The sequence below is a fragment of the Elephas maximus genome, chromosome 13 (genome assembly GCF_024166365.1).
Source record: "Elephas maximus indicus isolate mEleMax1 chromosome 13, mEleMax1 primary haplotype, whole genome shotgun sequence".
NCBI lineage: Eukaryota > Metazoa > Chordata > Mammalia > Proboscidea > Elephantidae > Elephas > Elephas maximus.
Genome location: NC_064831.1, coordinates 68900910 through 68923648, shown reverse-complemented (window position 1 = coordinate 68923648; position 22739 = coordinate 68900910). Strand labels below are relative to the sequence as shown.

At 50.3% G+C, this 22739-nt stretch overlaps 1 protein-coding gene across 1 annotated transcript in view; it reads left to right on the top strand.

Moving 5' to 3' along the window:
• RASGRF1 (Ras protein specific guanine nucleotide releasing factor 1) overlaps nucleotides 1–22739 on the top strand; it is a 113978-nt gene that overhangs the window by 5372 nt on the left and 85867 nt on the right. The window contains exon 2 of the mRNA XM_049852589.1: nucleotides 21583–21689. Within this exon, the coding sequence (XP_049708546.1) occupies nucleotides 21583–21689 (107 nt within the window). The remainder of the gene's footprint in view (nucleotides 1–21582; nucleotides 21690–22739) is intronic.

The window sequence follows — 22739 nt, the reverse complement described above, 5'->3', positions numbered from 1 at the left end:
TGGTTGGACCCTTTCCCTCCTAAAAAAAAAAAAAAATTTTTTTCCCTCCTAGAAAAAAAACGTAGGCCTAGTCCTTGTTTATAGAACATGTTACCCATTGGCCAGGTCGATGCAGGTGAGCCACGGCCCTGAGGCCATGAGTGTGTCCCCTTTCAGGTGGAACAGTCTCTTCTGTGGTCACCCAGCAAGGCAGTGGCAGAAATGAGATGAACTCTTTAGCTTTCTCACTCTGCAGCTCTGCTCCCTCCACTGCAAAGCCCGCCCTCCTGATGAGCCAGCTCTAGCACAGTCTGCCTCTCAGCCAATCAGAAAAACACAAATGTGAACTGCAGGGGAATAAGATTGCACTAGAAACGGGCACCCCTTGGACACAAAGCCCCGGGACTCTGGCCTAAGCAGTGCCAGCGGCCCAGACGATGGAGTCCTTGCACCTACGGAAAGGCTGCAAGGCTGCCTGACGGTCCAGGGCCAGGCGGGCACGGAGCCCCAGGACTAACCGTGTGGGCTGTTCATCTCCCTATTCCATTTCCAGGTTGGGGAGGCTCAGTGATTACATCTGGAATGAGACAAGGAAGTACCAGGCACTTGCCCCTTTGCCTGGTGACAGTGGGGCCAGGGTCAGGGACAGATTGTACCTACACAAGCTTGAACTAAAATTTCCGTCTTACTTATTTGTGCAGTAAACATCTTAGCTCTCACACCAAGCCTGTGCTAGATCCTGCAGATACAGAGAAGAATAACATTTAACCCTTGTCTTCAAAGCGCTCACAGTTGAGTATGGACCTCTCTTCTAGATTCACTCCCACAGCAATAACACGCACGCACGCGCGCGCACACACACACAGCAGTTGCCATTGAGCCACTGAGTCACTTCCGACTCACGATGCCCCCGTGAGTGTCAGATTAGAACTGTGCTCCACAGTGTTTTCAATGACTGATTTTTCAGAAGAAGATCACCAGGCCTTTCTCCTGAGGTACCTCTGGGTGGACTTGAACCAGCAACCTTCTGGTTAGCAGTGAGGTTAAACCGTTTGCAACACCCAGAGACTCCAAGTACTGGAAATTCTCTCTCCTGAAGACTCAGACTCTCTCCCCCTGCCCCTGCCGGGGTTCAGGGGCTTATGGTGTGACACTGGATTTATTGAAAAACAGGGCCATTGTCTCACCTGGACCCACCCCAGTTCCCCCTCCACACTGCAAGTGCCAGAGTTATCTTTTAAGATGCAAATCAGGTCATGGTAGTATGCCACTGACAGCATCAGGATCTCCCCTTCACCTTTAGGAAAAATTCCATCTCCCAGCCATGACCTGGAGGACCCAGCGAGCTCCAGCCTCTCACTCTGTCCCTCCCCCACTCTCCTTCTTCCTCACCCTGCTCAGGCTGGTCTTCCCACTCCTGCACTGGCCTCCTCTCTTCTACCTCCAGGCCTTTGCAGAAGCTGTTCCCTCTGCCTGGAATGATTTCCCACCCCCACATACTTTGAATGACCAGTTCCTTCTCCCCCTTTAGGGATAGAGTGGGGAGATGAGCACCCCACACAGTCCTGGGGCCCTATTCCTGCCAGGCTGGGCCTGCCTCTGGAACTATGGGCAGCCTTGCTGGCCTTTCCATAGGTGCGAGGACTCCACAGTCTGCAGGTCTTAGCCAAGAAGCAGCCCCCTTGAAGAGAGGCCTTCCCTTACCACGGAGCGGGAATAACCCCATGTTCCCATCGTGTTCGTTGATAGCACACTTCTCTTCCTCCCTGTCACCACAGTCTGGGATGGGTTTACAGATTTGGATGGTTGTTTGCTGTCGATTGTCTTCCCCACTAAAACCGAAGTGCCGGGAGAGTGGGCTGAGGGGCGGGAGGTAGGCCCCCATCAGGGGCTGTTGCCATTAGTAGTCTAGGTGACAGATGTGGAAGTCCTGAAAGGGCGAAGGAACGAGGTCTTTATGATAAAGACTTTACCAAGAGATACTCGGGTGCGGAATTGGCAGGATTTGTGTCCAGTTAGGAGTCCCTGGGTGGCCTAGATGGTCAAGCGCTGGGCTACTAACAGAAAGGCTGGCAGTTCGAGTCTACGCAGAGGGACCTTGGGAGAAAGGCCTGGTGATCTACCTTTGAAAAAGCAGCCACTGAAAACCTTACAAAGCGCAGTTCTACTCAGATACACATGTGGTTGCCATGAGTTGAAGTTGGCTCGACAGCACCTGGTTTGGTCTTGGTTTTTGTGTCCAGTTGGATGTAACAAACCCTTCTGTCCGCGTTTATGCCTTAGGAATCTGGGCAGATGCAATGCCACCACTGAGACAATTTGGAGGAGAAGCAGGCTGGGAGGGAGTGGGAGACGACAAGTCCCCTTTTGGGGAGTCTCTTAGTCTGGGTTCTCTAGAGGAGCAAAACCAGTGAAGCGTGTATATAAGTAGAGAGAGAGATTTACTTCAAGGAAACCGCTCACGGGTCAGGCGGCAGGCTGGAGGCCTCCGTCGGCTCACAGGGTTCCAGGGGCTGCTGAACCCAAAATCTGCAGGTCAGGCAGCAAGCTGAAGACTTCTGCAGGCTTTTGTCCTGAGAACTGGAGGTCAGACGATGAGAAGAGTGTTGTTGTTGTTAGGTGCCACCGAGTCGGTTCCGATTCATAGCGACTCTATGTACAACAGAACTTTAAGAAGAGTACGGGGTCAAGAAAGAGAAAGAGATTTACCAGAACATCCATTTATATACTAGAGGCAGGCCACACCCCCAAGGAAACGCCCCTTTCAACTGATAGATCACATTGTGGACAGGCAGGCAGTCCGACGTCTGCCAAACCCCTGCGGATCATAGCCTAGCCAAGCTGACATACAACGTTAATCATCACAGGGAGGTCAAGCTTGAGGTGCCTAAGGGCAGAAAAGGGCTTTAGCCTCTCCCAAGGCGTGGTGAGGATGTTTATTAAAGAGACAAATGCAGCCCCACAAGGACAGCTGGGGAGTGTGCTGGAGGGATGGGCTGATTGGAAGGGCATGTTCAGAGGCTCAGCAGGTGGCACCCTGTTGCCCAGAGCCCATGGAGTGAAGTGATGTGGCTGCCAGGTACACAGCAGGGGACATGCAGGCTAGGCAAGGGCTGGTGGAGGACAGTGCCAACTGAGCAGAGCCTTCATGTGGTCTCTTTGGGATCTGCCTGCTTTAGACACTTTCACAGCTGGCTTAGCCAGTCAGCCTTTGCTTCCTCTTCTCCAAGTGCAGGCACTGGTGTGAAGGTCACTCGATGATACGGGGACTTCCTACAGGGTGGGGGCACAACCTCTCTCCTTTCAGTTCTACTACACTGCCAGGTAGGTATTTTCACTCCCCGTCACAGATGGTGGTGCAGTGGTTAAGAGCTTGGCTCCTAACCAAAAGGTCAGCAGTTTGAACCCACCAGCTGCTCCTTGGAAACCCTATGGGGCAGTTCCACTCTGTCCTATAGGGTTGCTATGAGTCAGAATCGACTCAATGGCAACAGGTTTGGTTTTGGTTCAGTCATAGATGGGGAGCCGTGGTGGTGCAGTGGTTAAGAGCTCCACAGCTAATCAAAAGGTCAGCAGTTCGAATCCACCAGCCACTCCTTGAAGACTACCGGGCAGTTCCTATAGGATCGCTATGAGTTGGAATCAACTTGACGGGAACAGGCGAGGGTTTTTTTGGTTTTGGGTCACAGATGGAGGAAGGGAGGCCCAGAAGGTTTGCCAATCCACACTCCTGAAGAAGGGTTTGAACCTTCTTTCCCTCCCAGTGACTGGACAAGTCACTCAACAACCCTGGTCTACGGTTTTCCTGCCTCATTCAGAGGAGCCTTGGGCTTCTACAGGGGCTCTTAGGTGGCCACCTTTGGGGCTGGGAGGCAAATGAGGTGGGGAGCATGCTGGGGGCCACACCCCTATGTCAACCACAGCAGAACAGCTTTTAGTTGTTGATAGTTGCAATCTCGTCGGTTCCAACTCATGGCAACCTTATGGATAAGAGAACGAAATGTTGCCCAGTCTTGTACCATCTGCATGATCTTTGCTATGTTTGAGGCCATTGCTGTGGCGATTGTGCCAGTTCATCTCACTGAGGGTTTCCCTGGTTTCGCTGACCCTCTACTTTACCAAACCTGATGTTCTTTTCTAGAGATTGATCTGTCCTGATGACGCGTCCAAAGTAAAAGCAAAACCACGTCTCGCCATCCTCCCTTCTCTGGTTGTGTTCTGGTTGTATTTCTTCGAAGCATTCTGGTTGTATTTCTTCTGAGACTGATTTGTTTGTTCTTCTGGCCATCTACAATATATTCAGTATATTATGTTGCTGTTGGGTGCCGCTGAATCAATTCCAAGTCATAGCGACCCCATGTGACAGAATAGAACTGCCCCATAGGGTTTTCTAGGCAGAGGCAAATTGCCAGGTCTTTCTCTCGCAGAGCCAGCGGGAGGTTTTGAAACGCCGACCTTTCTGTTAGCAGCCAAGCAATTAACTGTTGCGCCATCAGGGCTCCTTCCATAGATAGAGAGAGAGAGATGTATACATTATATATGACGTTTCTGCATAAGTCTGACCTTCACCAACAGATAGTGCTTCAGCTCTGACATGCTATGAGTCCATATTTAAATATATATAATCTTGTAGCAGGGTCCTTCAACACACTAGACCAAAAATACTGGATAACAATTTATCAACCATTTATCAAGCACCTATGATGTGCCAGGCACAGTAGCACATGTTTTACACAAGGCACCTCCATTAATCATCCCACCAGCCCTGTGAGGTAGTCACTAATATTACCACTTTAGAGAGGGCAAAACTGAGGCTCAGAGACATTAAGTAACTTGTTCAAGGTTACAGAATGAGTATGTGGCAAAGCTGGCACGTGATCCCAAGTCTGACATCAAAACCAGAGCCTTCAACCACAAACACACAATATAAAGATTTGGGCTAGGGACTGCTCGATCCTCTGCCAAGATAAATGAAGGAAAAATGGAGAACTAACAGGAAGTGGAAATATGGCACAGCCTCTCTGGTGACTTTGGTGAAGGCGGCTTTTGTTTCTGCTTGGGTGGGAACCTTGTAACTCTGAATCCCATGAGTGTCGAGGAAAAAAATCAGCAAAGCAGGCATCCACGCCCTGCAGTCCGGTTTCCCTGGAATCCGTGGGAGTCTGGAGCTGATACCAAAGCCGGTGTTTCAGCCGTTGCCTGCGCGCACGCAGCCAAGAACAAGACTCAGCCCCCTGATGTTCATGCGGGAGCATCAGTGACGCGTGGACTTGAGAGGGGCCCAGAACACTGCCAACGCCCAGACGCTTCCGTCGGGGCGACTGTCGTGCAGGAGCAGCTGGGGGGCTTGGACACCCCCGGCTGAGAGAGGAGCACGCAGCCGCCAAATGCGCAGCCGCGATTTCCGGCCTCCCGCTTCACTCGCTGATGGAGTTCCACTGCCTTTAAGGATGAGGCAGCGTTAGGGAAAAACCATACAGACCTGGCTTTGTATCCTGGCTCTCCCCGCTCCTAGCTTGGGAAGTCTTCAAGCTCTCTGAGCCTCAATTTCCTCATCTGTGAAATGGCCGCCATAATAGAGCCTACATCCCAGCACTGTTCTGAGTGTTAAATTGGATGATGTTTGTAAAACCCTAGCACAGCACAGTTATTGCGATCCCATGTAACAGAGTAGAATAGGGTTTTCTAGGCTGCAGTCTTTACAGAAGGAGCCCTGGTAGTGCAGTGGTTAAGCCTTTGGCTGCTGCGGTTCGAACCCACCAGCTACTCTGCGGGACAAAGATGTGGCAGTCTACCTCCATAAAGATTTCATACCAAAACCAAACCCTTTGGTTCGAACTCATAGTGACCCTATAAGACAGAGGATTCTAGCCTTGGAAACCCTATGGAACAGTTCTACTCTGTCTTATGGGGTCGCTATGATCCATCCTTGTCGCTCCCTCGCTTCCCGCACAGCTCTAGTCCAGGCTGCTGTCATCTCTCAGCTGAACTTTCTTGGTGGCCTCCTAACTGGTGTACTAGTCAGGACACACTGGGTTGTGCTGCGGTAACAAACAACGCCAGGCCCAGTTAATACAACAAAGGTTTATTTCCCACTCAGGCTTTATGTCCCGTGCAGGTTGGCAGGAGGGTTCTGCTCACTGTGACTGCTCTGGCCCAGGCTGGTAGGGGCTCCATCCTGACACCTGCTTCCCAGTCACCTGACAGAAGGGAGGGAATGGGACCAACCCCCTACTCCTGAAGCTCCCACCCAGAAATGATCCACTCCCCATACAGTTCACTGCATGAGGCAACTTGCACAGCCCTAGTGTCAGAGGTGGGGGAAGTGCAGACCTCCCGCGGGCTGGGAGGGCAGAAGTACTAGGTTGACAGCACTAATGTCACCCACTGTCTCCCCACAGTCACTGGGTCCTGCAGTCCAGAACAGTCTTTCCAAAATGCAAATCCGATCATGTCACACATACATACACAGAGTAGCTGAGGAGAAAGGCAAAGGAGCCTTAATGATGGGCTTAGTGGCAGGAGGCAGGGAGCCTGCTAAGCAAGCTGTGCTGATGCTTAGAGGGGCGGGGTCCTTGCCAGCCTCCCTTCTGTTCATCAAGCTCAGTGTCTCTGTCATCCCTGACCAAGTGTGACAAGAAGTACTTTAGCAACTGGGCTTCCCCTGAATTAATGAGGAAGAGGATTTTAAAGGCTGACATGGCATTCTGAGAATGTTAACACTCCCCATCAGTACCTTTGGCTCAACAGGAATTTACCAGGGCCTCCTAGGAGCCCAGGTACCTGGATGGAGCAAACGGTTAATGTGCTTGGCTGCTAACCGAAAGGTTGGAGGTTCAGGTCCACTCAGAGGCACCTCGGAAGAAAGACCTGGCAATCTTCTGTCAGGCTATATGAGTGAAATATAATCAACTTTGCTTAAATGACTCTTGGGCTCTTAGTCAAACTCAGGAAGTTGGTGGACTCATTTAGGAGAACCTGGTCAGTGTGCAGTGTTCTCAACATGCCTGGTTTCCCCCATCCCCTAAGCCTGCTGCTACCCTGCCACCTGCTTTCCTCCCACGCAGGGCCTCTTCTGCCCTCTTGCCACACTCACCTCCTGGTCAGCTCTGCAGGCAGTGGGAAGCTGGGGCTGGGAGGGGCTGGTGTTCCAAGAGGAGAGCAGATAGATAAGCAGATACCAGTTGGGCAGGGGTGAGGAGAGGGGGGTCATTACGTCTGAAAGCATCCTGTATTCTGGACAATGAGGGAAACAGACTGTTATGGAACACGTACTGGCCTGTAGAAAGACACAAACCAGCCAAGAAGCACTTGTGTCCCAGGGGCTTGTACAAGGGGCACCAGCAGGGGAGTGCTGCTGACACCAAGGACAGAGTCACTGCAAATAGAGAGGCCTCCCCTATCTGCCAGGGCCCTCAGGGGAAGCTGAGCATGCTCAGTGATGACCACTCTCTGGAAGGCTGGAACGTGGAGTGTCCTGGTGGCCAGACAGTGTAGGGTGCAGCTCAGAGGAGTAGGGGGGTGGGAATGGATGTCACCACACCCCTCAGACAGGCACTCCCAAAGAGCCACTGTCTTCTGTTATTTTAAAATTGTAGAATTGGCCACACGTTCCCATGATTCAACATTCAAATGATACAAAGTACAGAGTGACACCCCTGACCCCAGCAACCCAGTTTACCTCCACAAAGGCTGCCATCATTACCAATTTCTTATGCATTCTTCCAGAGTATAGATATATACATATGTATATATGCAAATACATGCATATATGTGCAAATACATACCAAATCAACCAGTTGCTGCCAAGTGGGCTCCAGCTCATGGCGACCTCATGTGTGTCAGAGTAAAACTGTGTTCCATAGCGTTTTCGATGGCTGAGTTTTTGGACATAGATTGCCAGGACTTTCTTCTGAGGTGCCTCTGGGTGGACTCGAACAGCCACCCTTTTGGTTAGCAGCTGAGGGTGTTAATCATTTGTACCACCCAGTGATTTCACAAAGACATACACGTATATACAAATATGTGCAGATATATATATGTATGTATGCATATATATAAAATTATTGTACAAAACATACTACGTTGTAACGTATTACAAATGCTATTCTACATCTTGTTTTTCTCACTGTGTGGTGGAGACAGTTCTTTATGAGTATATTGACCGTCATCGTTCTTTTTTACAGCTGCATAGTATTCCATTGTATGGACGTCTCCTCTTGAGGGACATCTGAGTAATTTGCAGTCTTTTGCTGGTACAGACAGTGATGCAATTAATAAATACCTTTGTGCTATTTCACTCTCATTCAGATGGCTAAGATTAAAAAAAAAAAAACAGAAAATAACGAATGTTGGCGAGGATGTGGGGAAACTGAAACTCTTACCCACTGCTGGTGGGAATACAAAATGGTACAGCCATTGTGAAAAACAGTATGGCCATTCCTCAAAAAACTAAAAATAAAAGTACTATATGACCCAGCAATTCCACTGCTAGGTACATACCCGAAAGACTTGAAAGCAGAGACTTAAAAAGAGACATGTACACCGATGTTCACTGCAGCACTATTCACAATAGCCAAAAGGTAGAAACAACCTAAATGCCCATCAACAGATGAATGGATAAAATGTGGCACATACCTACAATGGAATACTACTCAGCTGGTAGGAGAAATGAAGTCTTGATACATGCTACAGTGCGGATGGAACTAGAAGATGTTATGCTGAGTGAAGTAAGTCAATCACAAAAGGACAAATATTGCATGACCTCACTTATATAAAAAGACAAGAAAAGAAAAACATATAGAGACCAAAGTTTATTAGCAGATACCAGGGGTTCGGGGGAGGGAAGGGGGGTTAACGGTGATGGAAAAATAACATTCATTAAGGGTAGGGCTATATAGCCAAGTACTGTAATTGCTGTCGATAAGTTGTATACCTGTAAAAAGTTGAACTGGCAAAAGTTGTGTGATAGATATATTTACAACAATGATCAAAAAAAACGTAGCTGCTGAGGCTGCTTATATACAACCAACCAAAAGCCTCATGGATGTTCCTTGGTTTGGAGGTTTAGGGTCATGGTTTCCTGGGACATCCCAGTTAATTGGCCCAACAACATGCTTAGTGCTTCTGTTCTACCTCCTAGTTCATTGCATAGTGCCTGGGGTCTTAAAAGCTTGCAAGTGGCCATCCATGACACACAATTGGTCTTTATTTCCCCCAAAAAAGGAGAGTCAGGAATAGGAGGAGGATATGGAATGTGTGGCTAATTGCCTCCATGGACAACTACCTCCTTTTCCATGAGTCCAGAAGAACTGGATGGTGCCTGGCTACCATTACTTAACATTTTGATCAAAAATTCCATAGAAGGATACTGATCAAAAGGGGGAAAATGCAGAACACAATTTCAAATTCTCATGGACTCCAGACTTCCCAGAGCCATGGAGGGTGAATGAACCCCTGAAACTATTGCCTTGACATAACCTGTAAGCCTTAAACCAAAAATATCCCCTGAAGTCTTCTTAAAACCAAACAATAGTTTAATTTAACTGGTAAAAAATATCTGCCTTGAGCATTATGCTCTTTTAAGAACTATCTATAAAGGATCGAATTGACAAAAGCAACTTGAAAGATTCGTTAAGAACCTTGGATGACAGTGAGTTTATGTTAATGGACGAGGAACAGCTCAGAAAAGGGGAGTGAGAACGGTTGCATAACTCAAGAATGTAATCAGTGTCACTGAAGCGAACATTAGAAACTGTAAAAATAGATACATAAGTAAATAACCTTTATGTATAGGTCATTTCTAACCAGGTTTTTACAAAAGCTAAAGGACAGACACGTGCAAACTAAAGCTCATTCCCTTCTACATTTGGCAGACATCTAGAGGTGGTTGGTGGGAACATCAAGGGCAAGCTACCTGATATTCATGCAGAATCTGCAAAGTGGGACAGCCGCCAGGAGTCATTTCATCCCGTGGCCACGACTCCTAGGGCCTGGAGTTGTTAGCTGCCATCGAGTCGGCCCGTGACTCATGAAGACCCTATGCACAATGGGATCCCATTGTGATCCATAGGGTTTTCAGTGGCTGATTTTTTGGAAGTAGATCTCCAGGTCTTTCTACCTGGTCTTAGTCGGGACACATCACTGAAACCTGTTCAGCATCATAGCAACACACGAGCCTCCACTGACCAGTGGTGGCTGCACATGAGGAACATTGGCTGGACATTGAACCTGAGTCTCCTGCATGGAAGGTGAGAATCCTACCACTGAACGACCACTGCCCAGCAGGGCCTGAGTAATATACATTAAGGAAGAGACTGTTCTGTGGGCAGAATCTCAGAGGGCCACACTAACACAGGCCCCCAGACATGGCCAAGCTCTGCCTGGTTCCAGGCAGATTCTGAGAGAGGGGCTTTCACAAGTCTCTTAAGTTCTGACATTGCGGTTACTTCCCAGCAGATCTCCTCCCACCTATTTCACCGCTGTCCCCAGGGAAGGCCAGGCAGGACATACAGGTGAGCAACTATATGGTGTTCAGAGGTCAGTTCCTGGAGCAGGCCTCGGTCCTGGTCTGAGTTGGAGGCTGGAGCAATGCATGGCTCAGGCCCCATCGGAGCCCAGGAGCCTGAGACAGGCACTCAGCATGGGGACAAAGCAGAAATCCTGGCACAGTCACCAGGACCCTGGAAGACTCAGACCTGGGGACTAGGAGGCAGAGGTTGGTTGGAATGAGGCCACTGGGAATGGGGGAGAGGGTCGCAAAGGGGGAGTCCAGAGTCTGGGAAGCCTCATCAGGTGAAGTGGGGGGTGGTGATTTGTGCAGGGTAGATATGTCCTTTCTGGTGGGGGAGCACCAGGGGCGTTGGCTGAGGCCAACACGGCTGTCAAGCAAGGCCCATTGGGGAAATCCTGGACCCAGTGAGGCCCCCACTGTGTGCCAGGCACAAGGGCAGTGCAGCCAGGGCGGGAGAGGATCCAGCACCTGATGAGCACGCGGTGTGTTGCAGAAGCTGTGAGAGGGGCCAGAAGACACTCTTGGGATCCTAGAGGTGAGAGGTAGAAAAAGGTCCTGAGGTGTACGTGAGGACCTAAGGGGAAGCCTGGATGGATGGCCCTGACTGAAGGAAGTGAGGGCAGAGATGACCAAATAGTGGGACTCCAGGCCAGGGCACGTGCATGCACACACACAGACACACATGGGCACACACGGACACACACACATACACACGGACGCAGACATACATACAAGGCTGGGGCCCCATCAAGTTCCCTGTAACACAGCCCCTTCTGTGGACTGGAACATCAGGCCACATCTGGCAGAACAGGGCTAGCTTGGGCACAAGGCCAGCTGAGACCTTGGAAGTGGACCAGGAGGGAGGGAGCCAGGACAAAGCGGAGGAGAAGAGGCCCTGCCTGGGTGGGGCAGCAGAGTGGGACCAATAAGGCATGAGGCTGGCCCAGCGTGAAGGCGTCCATCCTGCCTCAGAGGACCCAGCCCACTCCTCCCCTAGGAAGCCGCAATGAGCAGAGGCCCTGCTAGTAGGCCTGAATCCCAGCCAAGCAGGATAAATTGGAGGGGGCGAGACTAAGGACAGGGAGACCGGACAGAGCCGTTTCATAGTCCAGGTGGCAGATGATGAAGCCTTGAAGCAGAGTGTGGCAGTGAGGATGGGGGCAAGGCATAGATCCCAGAGATATCAAAGAGGAGAAACAGAACTTGGTGACCAGTTGACTCTAGGGGATGAGACCCAGGAACTGAAGGTGATGGAGAGGATACCACAGATTGCTGATTCATAATAACCCTCTGATCTTGGCACAACTGTGACCATTCGGTTTATAAGACCTCCCCAGGCGTGTGTATACGTGTGTGTGCGCGTATGTATGCTTTCTAGTAATTTGCCACGGTCAGGTTGATGAGACCCGTCACATTGGCCTTGCAAAGGATTCAACTGGCTTAAAAGCCATTATTGAGCACTATATGAATCAAGAGCTTTCACACCATTATGTTTTCAACAGAAGTGAGGTGGGTAACATCATTCCTGTTTTGTGAAAAATTGAACAGGTCCACAGAAGCTAAGAGAGGTACTGAAGACCCCCAAGACTAAGTAATAAATAATAAATTTGAACACAGATTTATCATAGACCAAATGGAGGTCTGCCGACTCCAAACCCTGGCACATGTCACCACCCTAGGGTCCCAAAGTGCACTCTCTAGGAAGATCTACCACGGAGCAGCTCTACTCTGTAACACATGGGGTCACCATGAGTTGGAATGAATTTGATGGCATAGATTTGTTTTAAATCTTTGTGGAAGCTGATTGCCAGGCTTTTCTTCCCCAGGACTGTTGGGTAGATTCAAACCACCAACCTTTAGGTTAGCAGTCAACCACAAACGATTTATACTGTACAGGAACCTGTCTGGCTGATAGTGGGAACTTAATAAATTTTTGTTGGATTAATGAATGAGAAATCATTCAGGTAGGGAGTAAAAGATGGCAAGAGCTTTGTTTTCGATTATTAATAACCCTTGTTTTTAGCTGCCTGTTTGCCAGTGAGGAGCCTAGTGCTGAGAGAGAGGGAGGGGCTCCCCAAAGCCCCTTAGCTCCCTAAGCAACAGAACTAGATCCCAAACCCAGCTGGTTGGTCGGTTTGAACCCCTGCTAAGAATTTGCATTTCTAACAAGTTCCCTACTGAGAATTTGCATTTCCACCCCAGATATACTGAGTCAGAATCTACATTTTAACAAGATTCCCAGGTGATTCTTCCGTATAACTTCCTGGGAACTTGTTAGAGCTGCAACTTCTCAACAGGGAACTTGTTAGAAATGCAAATTCCCCACAGGGGTTCAAACCTGAGCAAACTGGTTCAAAGCCATGGTTGAGAACCACTGGTTTAGAGATTAGAGCCTTGGTGGCACCGTGGTTAAGAGCTATGGCTGCTAACCGAAAAGGTTGGCAGTTCAAATCCACCAGCCGCTCCTTGGAAACCCTATGGGGCAGTTCTATTCTATCCCATAGGGTCGCCATGAGTTGGAATCGACTGTACAGCACCCAACAACAACAACAAGGTGTTTATTAAAAACCTTCAGCCCCACCCCTAGAGATTCTGATTCTGAAGGCCTGGGTGGGGCCTGGGCATCTGCATTTTTAGCAAGAGCCCCAGGTGATTTGTATGTGGACAGCTGGGATACCACACTAGGAGAAATGCCCCTACTATATCTAGTTACCTCTGGTGCAGCCGCAGCAAGGCGGAGCGATGGGTCTGAGCCTGATCCTGGAAAACAGGTGGGGTCCCCGTGACGCGGTGAATACAGACGTGGATCCCATGTGTGGTTTCATCTCAAGTAACAGAGCTTTGTCATAAGCAGTGGTTCTTACACTTTAGCGTGTATCTAGATCACCTACAGGGCTTATCTAAACACAGATATCTGGGCAGTTCGAATCCGCCAGGCGCTCCGTGGAAACTCTATGGGGGTAGTTCTACTCTGTCCTATAGGGTTGCTATGAGTCGGAATTGACTTGACAGCACTGGGTTTGGTTTGGGTTGGGTTGGGTTGGGTTGGGTTGGGTTGGGTTGGGTTGGGTTGGGTTGGGTTGGGTTGGGTTGGGTTGGGTTGGGATGGGTTGGGTTGGGATGGGTTGGGATGGGTTGGGTTGGGTTGGGTTGGGTTGGGTTGGGTTGGGTTGGGTTGGGTTGGGATGGGTTGGGTTGGGTTGGGTTGGGTTTGATCTGGGCCCCATCCCAGAGCTTCTGATTTGGGATTCTTGGGTGGCCTGAGAACTTGCATTTTCAACAAGTTCCCAGGCGACACTGACAATGACGCACCAGGGACCGTGCTTTAAGAGCCTCTGTTTTTGCACATCATGAAAAATGTCGTCAGTACCGTTGGATTTCAGATACAGAAGCTGTGCTGGCAAATGTTCTGCTGTGTGTGTTCTCGCCACAATAAAGAAAAGAACCTCTGGTTTTAAGGATTCTCGCAGCAGTGAGGGAGGTGGGATATTCCTGGGAAGGACAAGAACCCCAGTACAGGCAGCATTTCCAGCGGCCATAATCGGAAGACCCGGAAGCCACAGCAGCTCCAGGGCCAGGCAGTCTGTCCCCTACCCACACCTGGACCCCTACAGCCAGAGTCTACGGAGGTGCCGTCTAGGGTCCCATTCCTGCGACTCAGCCCCTCCCCTGCAGCACTGGCCTTGCCTTCAAGGCTCCATGTGTCTCTGTTGGGCCTCCTGCCTTCTGCTGGCTCATGGCCCTTCTTGCCTGCTCCTGACCCACCTCCTAGTGGTCTTCCGATGTTACTGCCAACTTACTGCCTCTTCCCATACTCCCCAGTGCAGACCCCCAGCCTGGCTAGTGCCCATTGTCTCTGTCCAGGTAACTTGGGGAGCCCAGACCAGTCTAGAGCTTGGTCCCTTATTTCAGGTGCCTAAAAAAAAAAAAAAAAAAAAGTTTTTTTTCTTTTTTACCCCTGATCTAAGTGGTGAAAGTTAATGCACTTGGCTGCTAACTGAAAGGTCAGAGGTTCAAGTCCACCCAGAGGCACCTCGGAAGAAAGGCCTAGCTACCTACTTCCAAAACATCACCCCTTGAAATCTCTATGGAGCACACAGTTCTACTCTGACATACATGGGGTCACCATGAGTAGGTGTCAACTCAATGGCACCTGGAAAAAAAACCCTGATCTAATTGGGCTCTGGTCCCGTTCAAAAAAGAGCTCAGGCCCAACTTCCTCAGCAAAGACCATGCAGGGGTCAGAGGCCCATAGAAGAGGCCATGGGCTTATTAGGTACTGTGATTCCGTATCCAGTATCCCAGTGGGCTGGTGAGGGCCTGAGGGTGAGGCTGGACCTGTTTCTGCAACTCTAGTTAGGCCTCAGGGATGCCCAGGGTTTGTTTCTGCATTTATCCTATATCGTTGACAGCACACAGTGTGTGAGTCCTGATCCCACCCACTGTCCCGGGGAGGCCTCAGATGTGGCTCTGTATTGCAATGGAAAGTTCTAGGGTGTCCCCAGGGCTGAAATAATGCTGCCGTTCTGTAGAGGCATACAACTGGGATCCAACAAGTGTATGTAGTCACCTTGCATGGCAGGGGTGGCTCAAGTCCTATCCTGCAGTCACACTGAGTCGCAAGGGTTGTTCTGGGGGAGTCTTCTCAACTCTGATAAGCTCCGAGGTGGTTCTGGTTGGCCGCTATCTCACTCTGGGGTTGCCCAAGATGTGGTCCTGGCTTCCTCTCAGCAGCGCCCACGGGGACCTGGTGTGAGTCTGGTTCCCACTCTGCAGCTTCAGATGGCTGTCTCCAAAGTCCAGGTATGGTTCAGCTCCCAGGGGTGACTTGGTGTCTCTCTATAAGCCCTGATCCAACACCAGCAGAGGTTATAAGGCTGTCTCCTCCAGACTCACTGTTCCACTCTGGAAGGGACTGATATTAAAATTGTGATTTATCCAGAACCCCCAGGAATACCCAAATCCCATCGTAGACCACCACGTTTGTGAGATCCTCAGGCAAGAGGCCATTCAGGCAATGCAACATTCTTTAGGACTTTCTAGCTTTGGCTGCAGGGAAGAGCTGGCCTGGCCCCACTGAGGCTTTGGAGCCTGAGGCCTGGTACCAAAGCAGGCCAGTGGCTGGTGCTTTCTCCTTCCCCCCTGAGCCATGCCTCAATCGCAAGTCTTATGCTCTAGCATCAACAAAGCCTATCCACAAACACGCCAGAACCAGATGGACAGGAGCATAGAGAAGGGAGAGAGAGCGTCAGTCGCAGGCTCCCAGGGCTGGGGAGACAGTGGGAGCCCCTGCACCTGGGGCAACCAGTCACCAAGCAGAGGAAGAGGCGTGAAGCAAGAAAGGCAAAGCTAGAGGGTCCTGTGTCTGGGCTGCTTCTGAGAGGGGGCAACAGCCTCGGCCATTGACCTCACCTGCCCTGTGGAAGGAAGCTAGGAGAAGTGGGGAGGAGACACAGGGATGTGGAGGAGGAGAGAAGCAGGCCAGAACAGAGACCCAATGAGAGAATGAGACAGAGAGGCTTGGAAAAAGGACGAAAGATAGACACAGAGAAACAGCAAGAACAAAAGAAGAGAGAAGGGAAGACGATACCTTTTCCAGGCTCAAAACACCAAGAGGTGGGCTCCTCTTTGAACTGTGGCCCAGCTGATCCAGAGGACCCTGGCTGCCCCAGGACACATGTCCACACCTAGGCCCTCAGGCCACTCCAGGCTGCACACCTGAACCTGGATCCTAGCCACCACAGCTCCACAGGGAAGTCAGGCCATGCCAGAAACACACCAGAGCCTTCCCAGAACTGTGGGGAGAGATCAGGAACCACCCAAGGCCATCCAGAATGCCAGGGAAAGACCCAGAACACAAGCCCTTTCTCCATCTCCATCTCCGTATCTCCCCTTCCCCTCATCTCTGATCCCACATACAACAGTCTCATTCATTTGGCTGCCCAAAGCCAGGATTTGTGATGACTCAGAATTGCTGGGTGGAAGTTAACTTTACCTTAGCAAACACGTTCTACTAGTCAGTCAGGCTGTGCGGTCGTGTAAACCAGAATTCAGGGAGAAGGTTTGCAGTCATGGAGGGAACAAACCACTCTCAAGTCATTTGAGGCAGTTATAATCTGGCTTCAGCCCTGAGTTCTAACATCATTTATGCTGTTTCCCGGCCTGGTGGCCCTGGGCAAGCCACTGTGTCTTGCTTCAGCTTCCTCCCATTTAATGGAGTGGATAGTATACTTAACTCCTAGAGTGGTCATGTTTCCAATGTGGTATACTGACAACCTAGCACCATGCCAGGGGCATAGTTGTTGTTGTTAGGTGCCATCGAGTTGATCCCAACTCATAGCGACCCTATGTACAACAGAGCGAAACACTGCCCAGTCCTGTGCCAACCTCACAGTCATTGTTATGCTTGAGCCAAAGGAAACTAGCACCATGCCTGGGCATAGTATGTCCTCAAATTTCCCTTCCCCTTTTTCTACCTTAGGGGAGTCCCTGGGTGATGTAAATGATTAACGCACTCAGCTGTTAACCAAAAGTTTGGCAGTTTAAGTTCGCCCACAGTGCCTTGGAAGGAAGGCCTGGTGATCGAACTTATAAAAAATCGGCCATTGACGTTAATCCAAAAAACACAAAATAATAAATGTTGGAGAGGTTGTAGAGAGACTGGAACACTTATACACTGCTGGTGGGAATGTAAACTGGTACAACCACTTTGGAAATCGATTTGGCACTTCCTTAAAAAGCTGGAAATAGAACTACCATATGATCCAGCAATCCCACTCGTTGGAATATATCCTAGAGAAGTAAGAGCCATCACATGAACAGATATATCCACATGCATGTTCATTGCAGCACTGTTTACAATAACAAAAAGATGGAAGCAACCAAAGTGTCCGTAAACGGAAGAATGGATGAATAAACTATGGTATATTCACACAATGGAATACTATGCATCCATAAAGAACACCAATGAATCTGTGAAACATTTCATAACATGGAGGAATCTGGAAGGCATCATGTTCAGTGAAATTAGTCAGTTGCAAAAGGACAAATATTGTATGAGACCACTATTACAAGAACTCCAGAAATAGTTTAAACATAGAAATACTCTTTGATGGTTACGAGAGCAGGGAGGGAGGGAAAGAGGAAGAGGCGGATTCCCTAATTACATAGTAGACAAGAACTAATTTAGGTGAAGGGAAGGACAATACATAATACAGGAGAGGTCAGCACAACTGGACTAAACCAAAAGCAAAGCAGTTTCCTGAATAAACCGAAGACTTTGAAGTCCAGCGTAGCAGGGGCGGGGGTTTGGAGACCATGGTTTCAGGGGACATCTAGGTCAACTGGCATAATAAAATCTATTAAAAAAAATTCTGCATCCCATTTTGGAGAGTGGCTTCTGGGGTCTTAAACACTAGCAAGCGGCCATCTAAGATGCAACAATTGTTCTCAACCCACATGGAACAAAGGAGAATGAAGAACACCAAAGACACAAGGTAAGTATGAGCCCAAGAGTCAGAATGGGCAACATAAACCAGAGACTACATCAGCCTGAGACCAGAAGAACTAGACGGTGCCCGGCTACAACCGATGACTGCCATGACAGGGAACACAACAGAGAACCCCTGAGGGAGTAGGAGAGCAGTAGGACGCAGACCTCCAATTCTCATAAAAAGACCAGACTTAATGGTCTGACTGAGACTGGAGGGACCCTGGAGGTCATGGTCCCCAGACCATTTGTTAGCCCAAGACAGGAACCATTCCAGAAGCCAACTCTTCAGACAGGGATTGGACTAGACTATAAAAGAAAATAATACTGGTGAGGAGTGAGCTTCTTGGATCAAGTAGACACGTGAGACTATGTGTGCAGCTCTTGTCTGGAGGGGAGATGTGAAGGCCGAGGCGGGCAGAAGCTGGCTGAACGGACACGGAAACACAGGGCGGAGAGAAGGAATGTGCTGTCTCATTAGGGGGAGAGCAACTAGGAGTATATAGCAAGGTATATACAAGGTTTTGTATGAGAGACTGACTTGATTTGTAAACTTTCACTTAAAGCACAAAAAAAATAAAATAAAATGTTAATGAAAACAAAACAAAAAAATCAGCCATTCAAAACTCTGTGGAGTGCAGTTCTACTCTGATGCATGTGGGATCACCAGTCGTGGTCCACCCAATGGCAATTGGTTTACTGGTTTCCATCTTAGGCTCCTGTAGCTGCCAGGACTGCAAGCCCATTGGCCACTCCCCAAAAGGTGCTCCGGGCATTCCCCAGAGCCACATCCTCCCCGGCCTCTGCAGCCTGGTTGTTATGAGATGCTTATGGGGCACTCCTGGGTCGTGCCTTCTCCTAACACCCCCACACCCACCCCTCCACTTCACCTCAACTTCCAGCCCATAGATCACTCAGGGCCTCGAAACTGTCCCCAAAGAGGACCACAAATTCAGGACACTTGTTAGGAGGTTGTCACAGTAAAAACAGGAGAAAGGCCACAGGCCTAACCTAGAGCGGTAGCCATGAGGACGGAGGTGAGCCGACAGGAGGCAGAGTAGAGGGAGGAGGTGAGGGGCAGAGCAGGGGGAAGCCTCTGGGTAGCCTGCACCAAGCTCTCTGCAGCCTCAGAAGCCGTCCGTGTTCCTGGTCTTAGGGGCAGTGAGCTGAGCACTCCCACCCGCCAGAAGTCAGAGGTCCCTGGTGGCTGGGTTCAGGCCTGGGGACTCTCCTGGGTTCTTTCTTGCCTAAGACTTACTGTAGGGGCTGAGGTGCAGGCAACTTGCAGTACACAACCATGGCAAATAGCCTTTGCTCCTCCACAAAGCAGGGCCAGCTGGGAAGAAGCCTCTGTTAGGAGGGAGGGGCCTCAGCCAAGCCCATCACTCCCTACAGCTCAGAGAGGGTCCGGGCTGGCTTCACAGCCCCCAGACCCTCCCAGGGCCAGCAGCCCAGTGGGGAAGGAGGTCAGTCCTGCCCTGGGAACTCACCTTGGTGCCACAAATGGGTCCAGCCAGCTGTGACATCTGGCCCTTGGGACTCTAGGGGGACCCCGCCACACCACTGAGCCCCAGAGAAGCCCTGTGTGCAGTGGAGAGTGCCTTTTGTCTGGGTTAGGACCCCGAGTCTCACCTGACTACAGGCTTCGTGAGGTCAGGACCTCGCATTTATCATCTTTGCATCCTAGTGCCAAGCCAAGGGCCTGAGTGTAGGGCAGATGCCCAGGGAAGGTTCGTTCTCCTGGCTCCTCAGCTTGCCAGCTGTGTGACCTTAGGCAAGTGGCTCAGCTTCTCGGAGCCTCAGGTTTATCAGCTGTAAAGCAGACATAATCACCCCTATTCCACTTGGTTAATTTGGGAATAAATGAGATCATGGGCCACAAGCGTGTGTGTATTCATTATCTAGGTAGCCACCTGCAGCTTCCTTCTTTAAGGGGAAGGCGGGGGTATACCCATTGGAGCCTTCTGAGTTCAGTTATTCGAGGCTGCAGCTGACATTTCAGTCTACAGCCCCAGTTATCTGTTTCCTAGGAAACAAGAGAGACATTGACTCTGCAGCTTCTCTCTCTTACACACGCATATAAACATACACTGGCTGCCACTGAGGCTGTCAATTAACAGAAATATGGTGAATGTCAGCAGAAACTAAAAATACTTCACACCCCGAACCTTGCGCTGTTGCTCCCTGCAACTGCACCCCGAGAGACAGGGGGTGGCCCCCTCTCTGGCACAGTGTCATGCCCCGGGGCTGGCCCACCAGGGTGTCTTCTAATTGGGCAGACTGAGGGCTCTCCTCTGTACCCTACCTCCGTCTCCCTCCTCCTGGTGTCTTCAGGACCAGATCCGGGTCCCCCAGAGGTTGGGCCCCAGCACTTTGCTTGTCTGCCGTCTCACTAAGTGGCTCCTCTTCCAGCCTTCCTCTCCTCCCTGAGACTGACCCCCCAACGCCCATCTGCAGCCTGAGACACAGGGACTGAGGGAAGCAGAAATGTCTGCCAGTGTGGCTCACGGGCACTCACAGTCTGTATGTCCATCCCCTATCCACCACCCCTAAAGCCTGCTCTTTATCCTGCTAGTGCCCCACCCCAGTCTACTGCATTACCACCACCTGGGCACCCAAGCCAGAAAGCTGGGAGTTGTCCTTACCACTGTCCTCCCATCCCAGCCCTCCACCCAGAGCCACCACCCAGGCCCCTGCCCACCTGCCACTGGCACCCCTTATTCCTTCTGCACAGTCTGTACCGCCCACTCCAGAGCATGCCACATGCTGTAGACCTCTGTGCTGCCCCCCAACCAAAAAAACCATTCAGCTGAAATTAAACCCAGGACCAATGTCCATCCTCTGGAAGCCCTCCCTGACTTTCCTGGGCTGAATCCGTGACTTCCCTGTGCCCCCGCAGACTTTTTTTCTTATCTCCATTACTGTAGTGATTGCTCCGCATTCGTTAGAGGGAACACCTTCATAGCGCTTACTAGGTGCCAGGCATTGTTCTAAGAGCTTTATGTGTATTTAGCGCCTATAACTATTACCTGTGTGTCTAATGTCTGGCTCCTCTGCCTCCCTGGGAGCTGGGGAGGGGGCAGGCACAATGGTTGACCCCGCTGTGAGTCCCCTGCCCCCAGCACAGAGGTGGGAGGTGGCTATGGTAGGCTTTCATGGGGCCATGTCCGTATTCACTGCTCTAACCCCAGGACCTAGGACAGGGTTTAGCAGATGTTTGTGGAGTGAATTAAACGCATGCTGGATTGAACTGGTATCCAACTCCCAATGGGACTGTCCTCTTGGTGTATTTTCCTGTCTCCCCTCCGACAAACCTGATGGTTTAAGACCGGCTTTTTTGCAATTTGTTGGCAAATAGGGCTTTGTGGGTTGCGCTTCCTTCTTAGAACTTCCTAAGCATAGGTTCTGTTGCATCGTACAAAGCCTGTCTTAATCGAGAGTTGGAAACTGCTAAATAGTGGCATCCTGACGATCACAAATAACGAATCTGTGCCTAGCTGGTACAGCAGCGAGCACGTTGCACAGCAGCTAGATTGACAGCAGGACGCGGCACTGGCTGTGTGGATGCCCTAGTAATCGGAAATATCTTTTCTTGGTGCAGCATTATTTCACGGTTAACTTCAGCCATGAGAACCAGAAAGCCTTGGAGCTGAGGACAGAGGATGCAAAGGATTGTGACGAGTGGGTGGCGGCCATTGCTCATGCCAGGTATGTCTACCCCCATCATAGGGTGGAGGGGTCCCACAGTCCAGGCAGTAGGGACCAATCCTAAGGGCCCCATTCTTGAGCAAACCCAAGCCTCACGGTGGGGAGGGCAGGTCAAAGGAGGAGAGAGAGGGGAAAAGAAAAGCTGTAAAGAGGAGCTCCTGACAGGGTCCACGCTTAAGCCGGGAGCTCTGGGCCTGGGCCCTCGAGGCCACCACAGTGAATGAGAGACCTTGAGAAGTGGTGGTGCGGCCTCCCACTCCTATCTCCTCCAGACTAGTTTTTAGTGATACTCAGGGAACTGAGTAGGATTTAGTTTGGCTAAAGGCTTTTATGGCTACCAAAGTCTAAGGCTGCCAGGACTCTAACCGAGACGCTGGGTGGTCGTGAACTAGTCGTTTCTTCTCTCCTGGGCCTCGGTTTTCTCACGTGTGGGCTGAAATTTTCTGAACTTTGATATTCAAGGATTCTAGGCCTGCTCTTCCCACACCCCAGCAGTACATGCCCCTCTCTGGAGGAAACTTACTGGGCCAGATGGGGAGAAAGGCAAGAGGAGTGTATCTGTTGCAAAGAATATAGGGCGCCAAGCTGGACTGAGCCCTTTTGGGTCCTGGGGAAATGAGACATGTGGGCTGGGGTACAGTCCCAGTGCTAATCATCCCCTGGCAGAGCTGAGTATTGTCAGGGGACAGAGGCACCCAGACTCACCCTTCTGAGCGGTGAGACCTCTCTGGCTCAGTGAGGAATGGTGTGTTTCCGTATCTACCTTCCCACTCAAATGTGAGCTCCTGACGGAGGGACCAGCTATGATTCTTTGTATCCCCAGGGACTGATAAAGGCATGGTCAAGGTGCTCAGCAAATGTAGGTTAGAAGAATACAACGATGAAAGGGTTGATGGAGGATGGATACAGGGATGAATGTTGAATTTATAGATGGGTGATGAATGGATGCGTGAATAGAGAATGGATGAGTGTTGAAAGTGTATATGGAATGGATGAGTGTTAAAAGTATACATGGATGATGAATGAGTGGATGGGTGGGTGGATGGATGG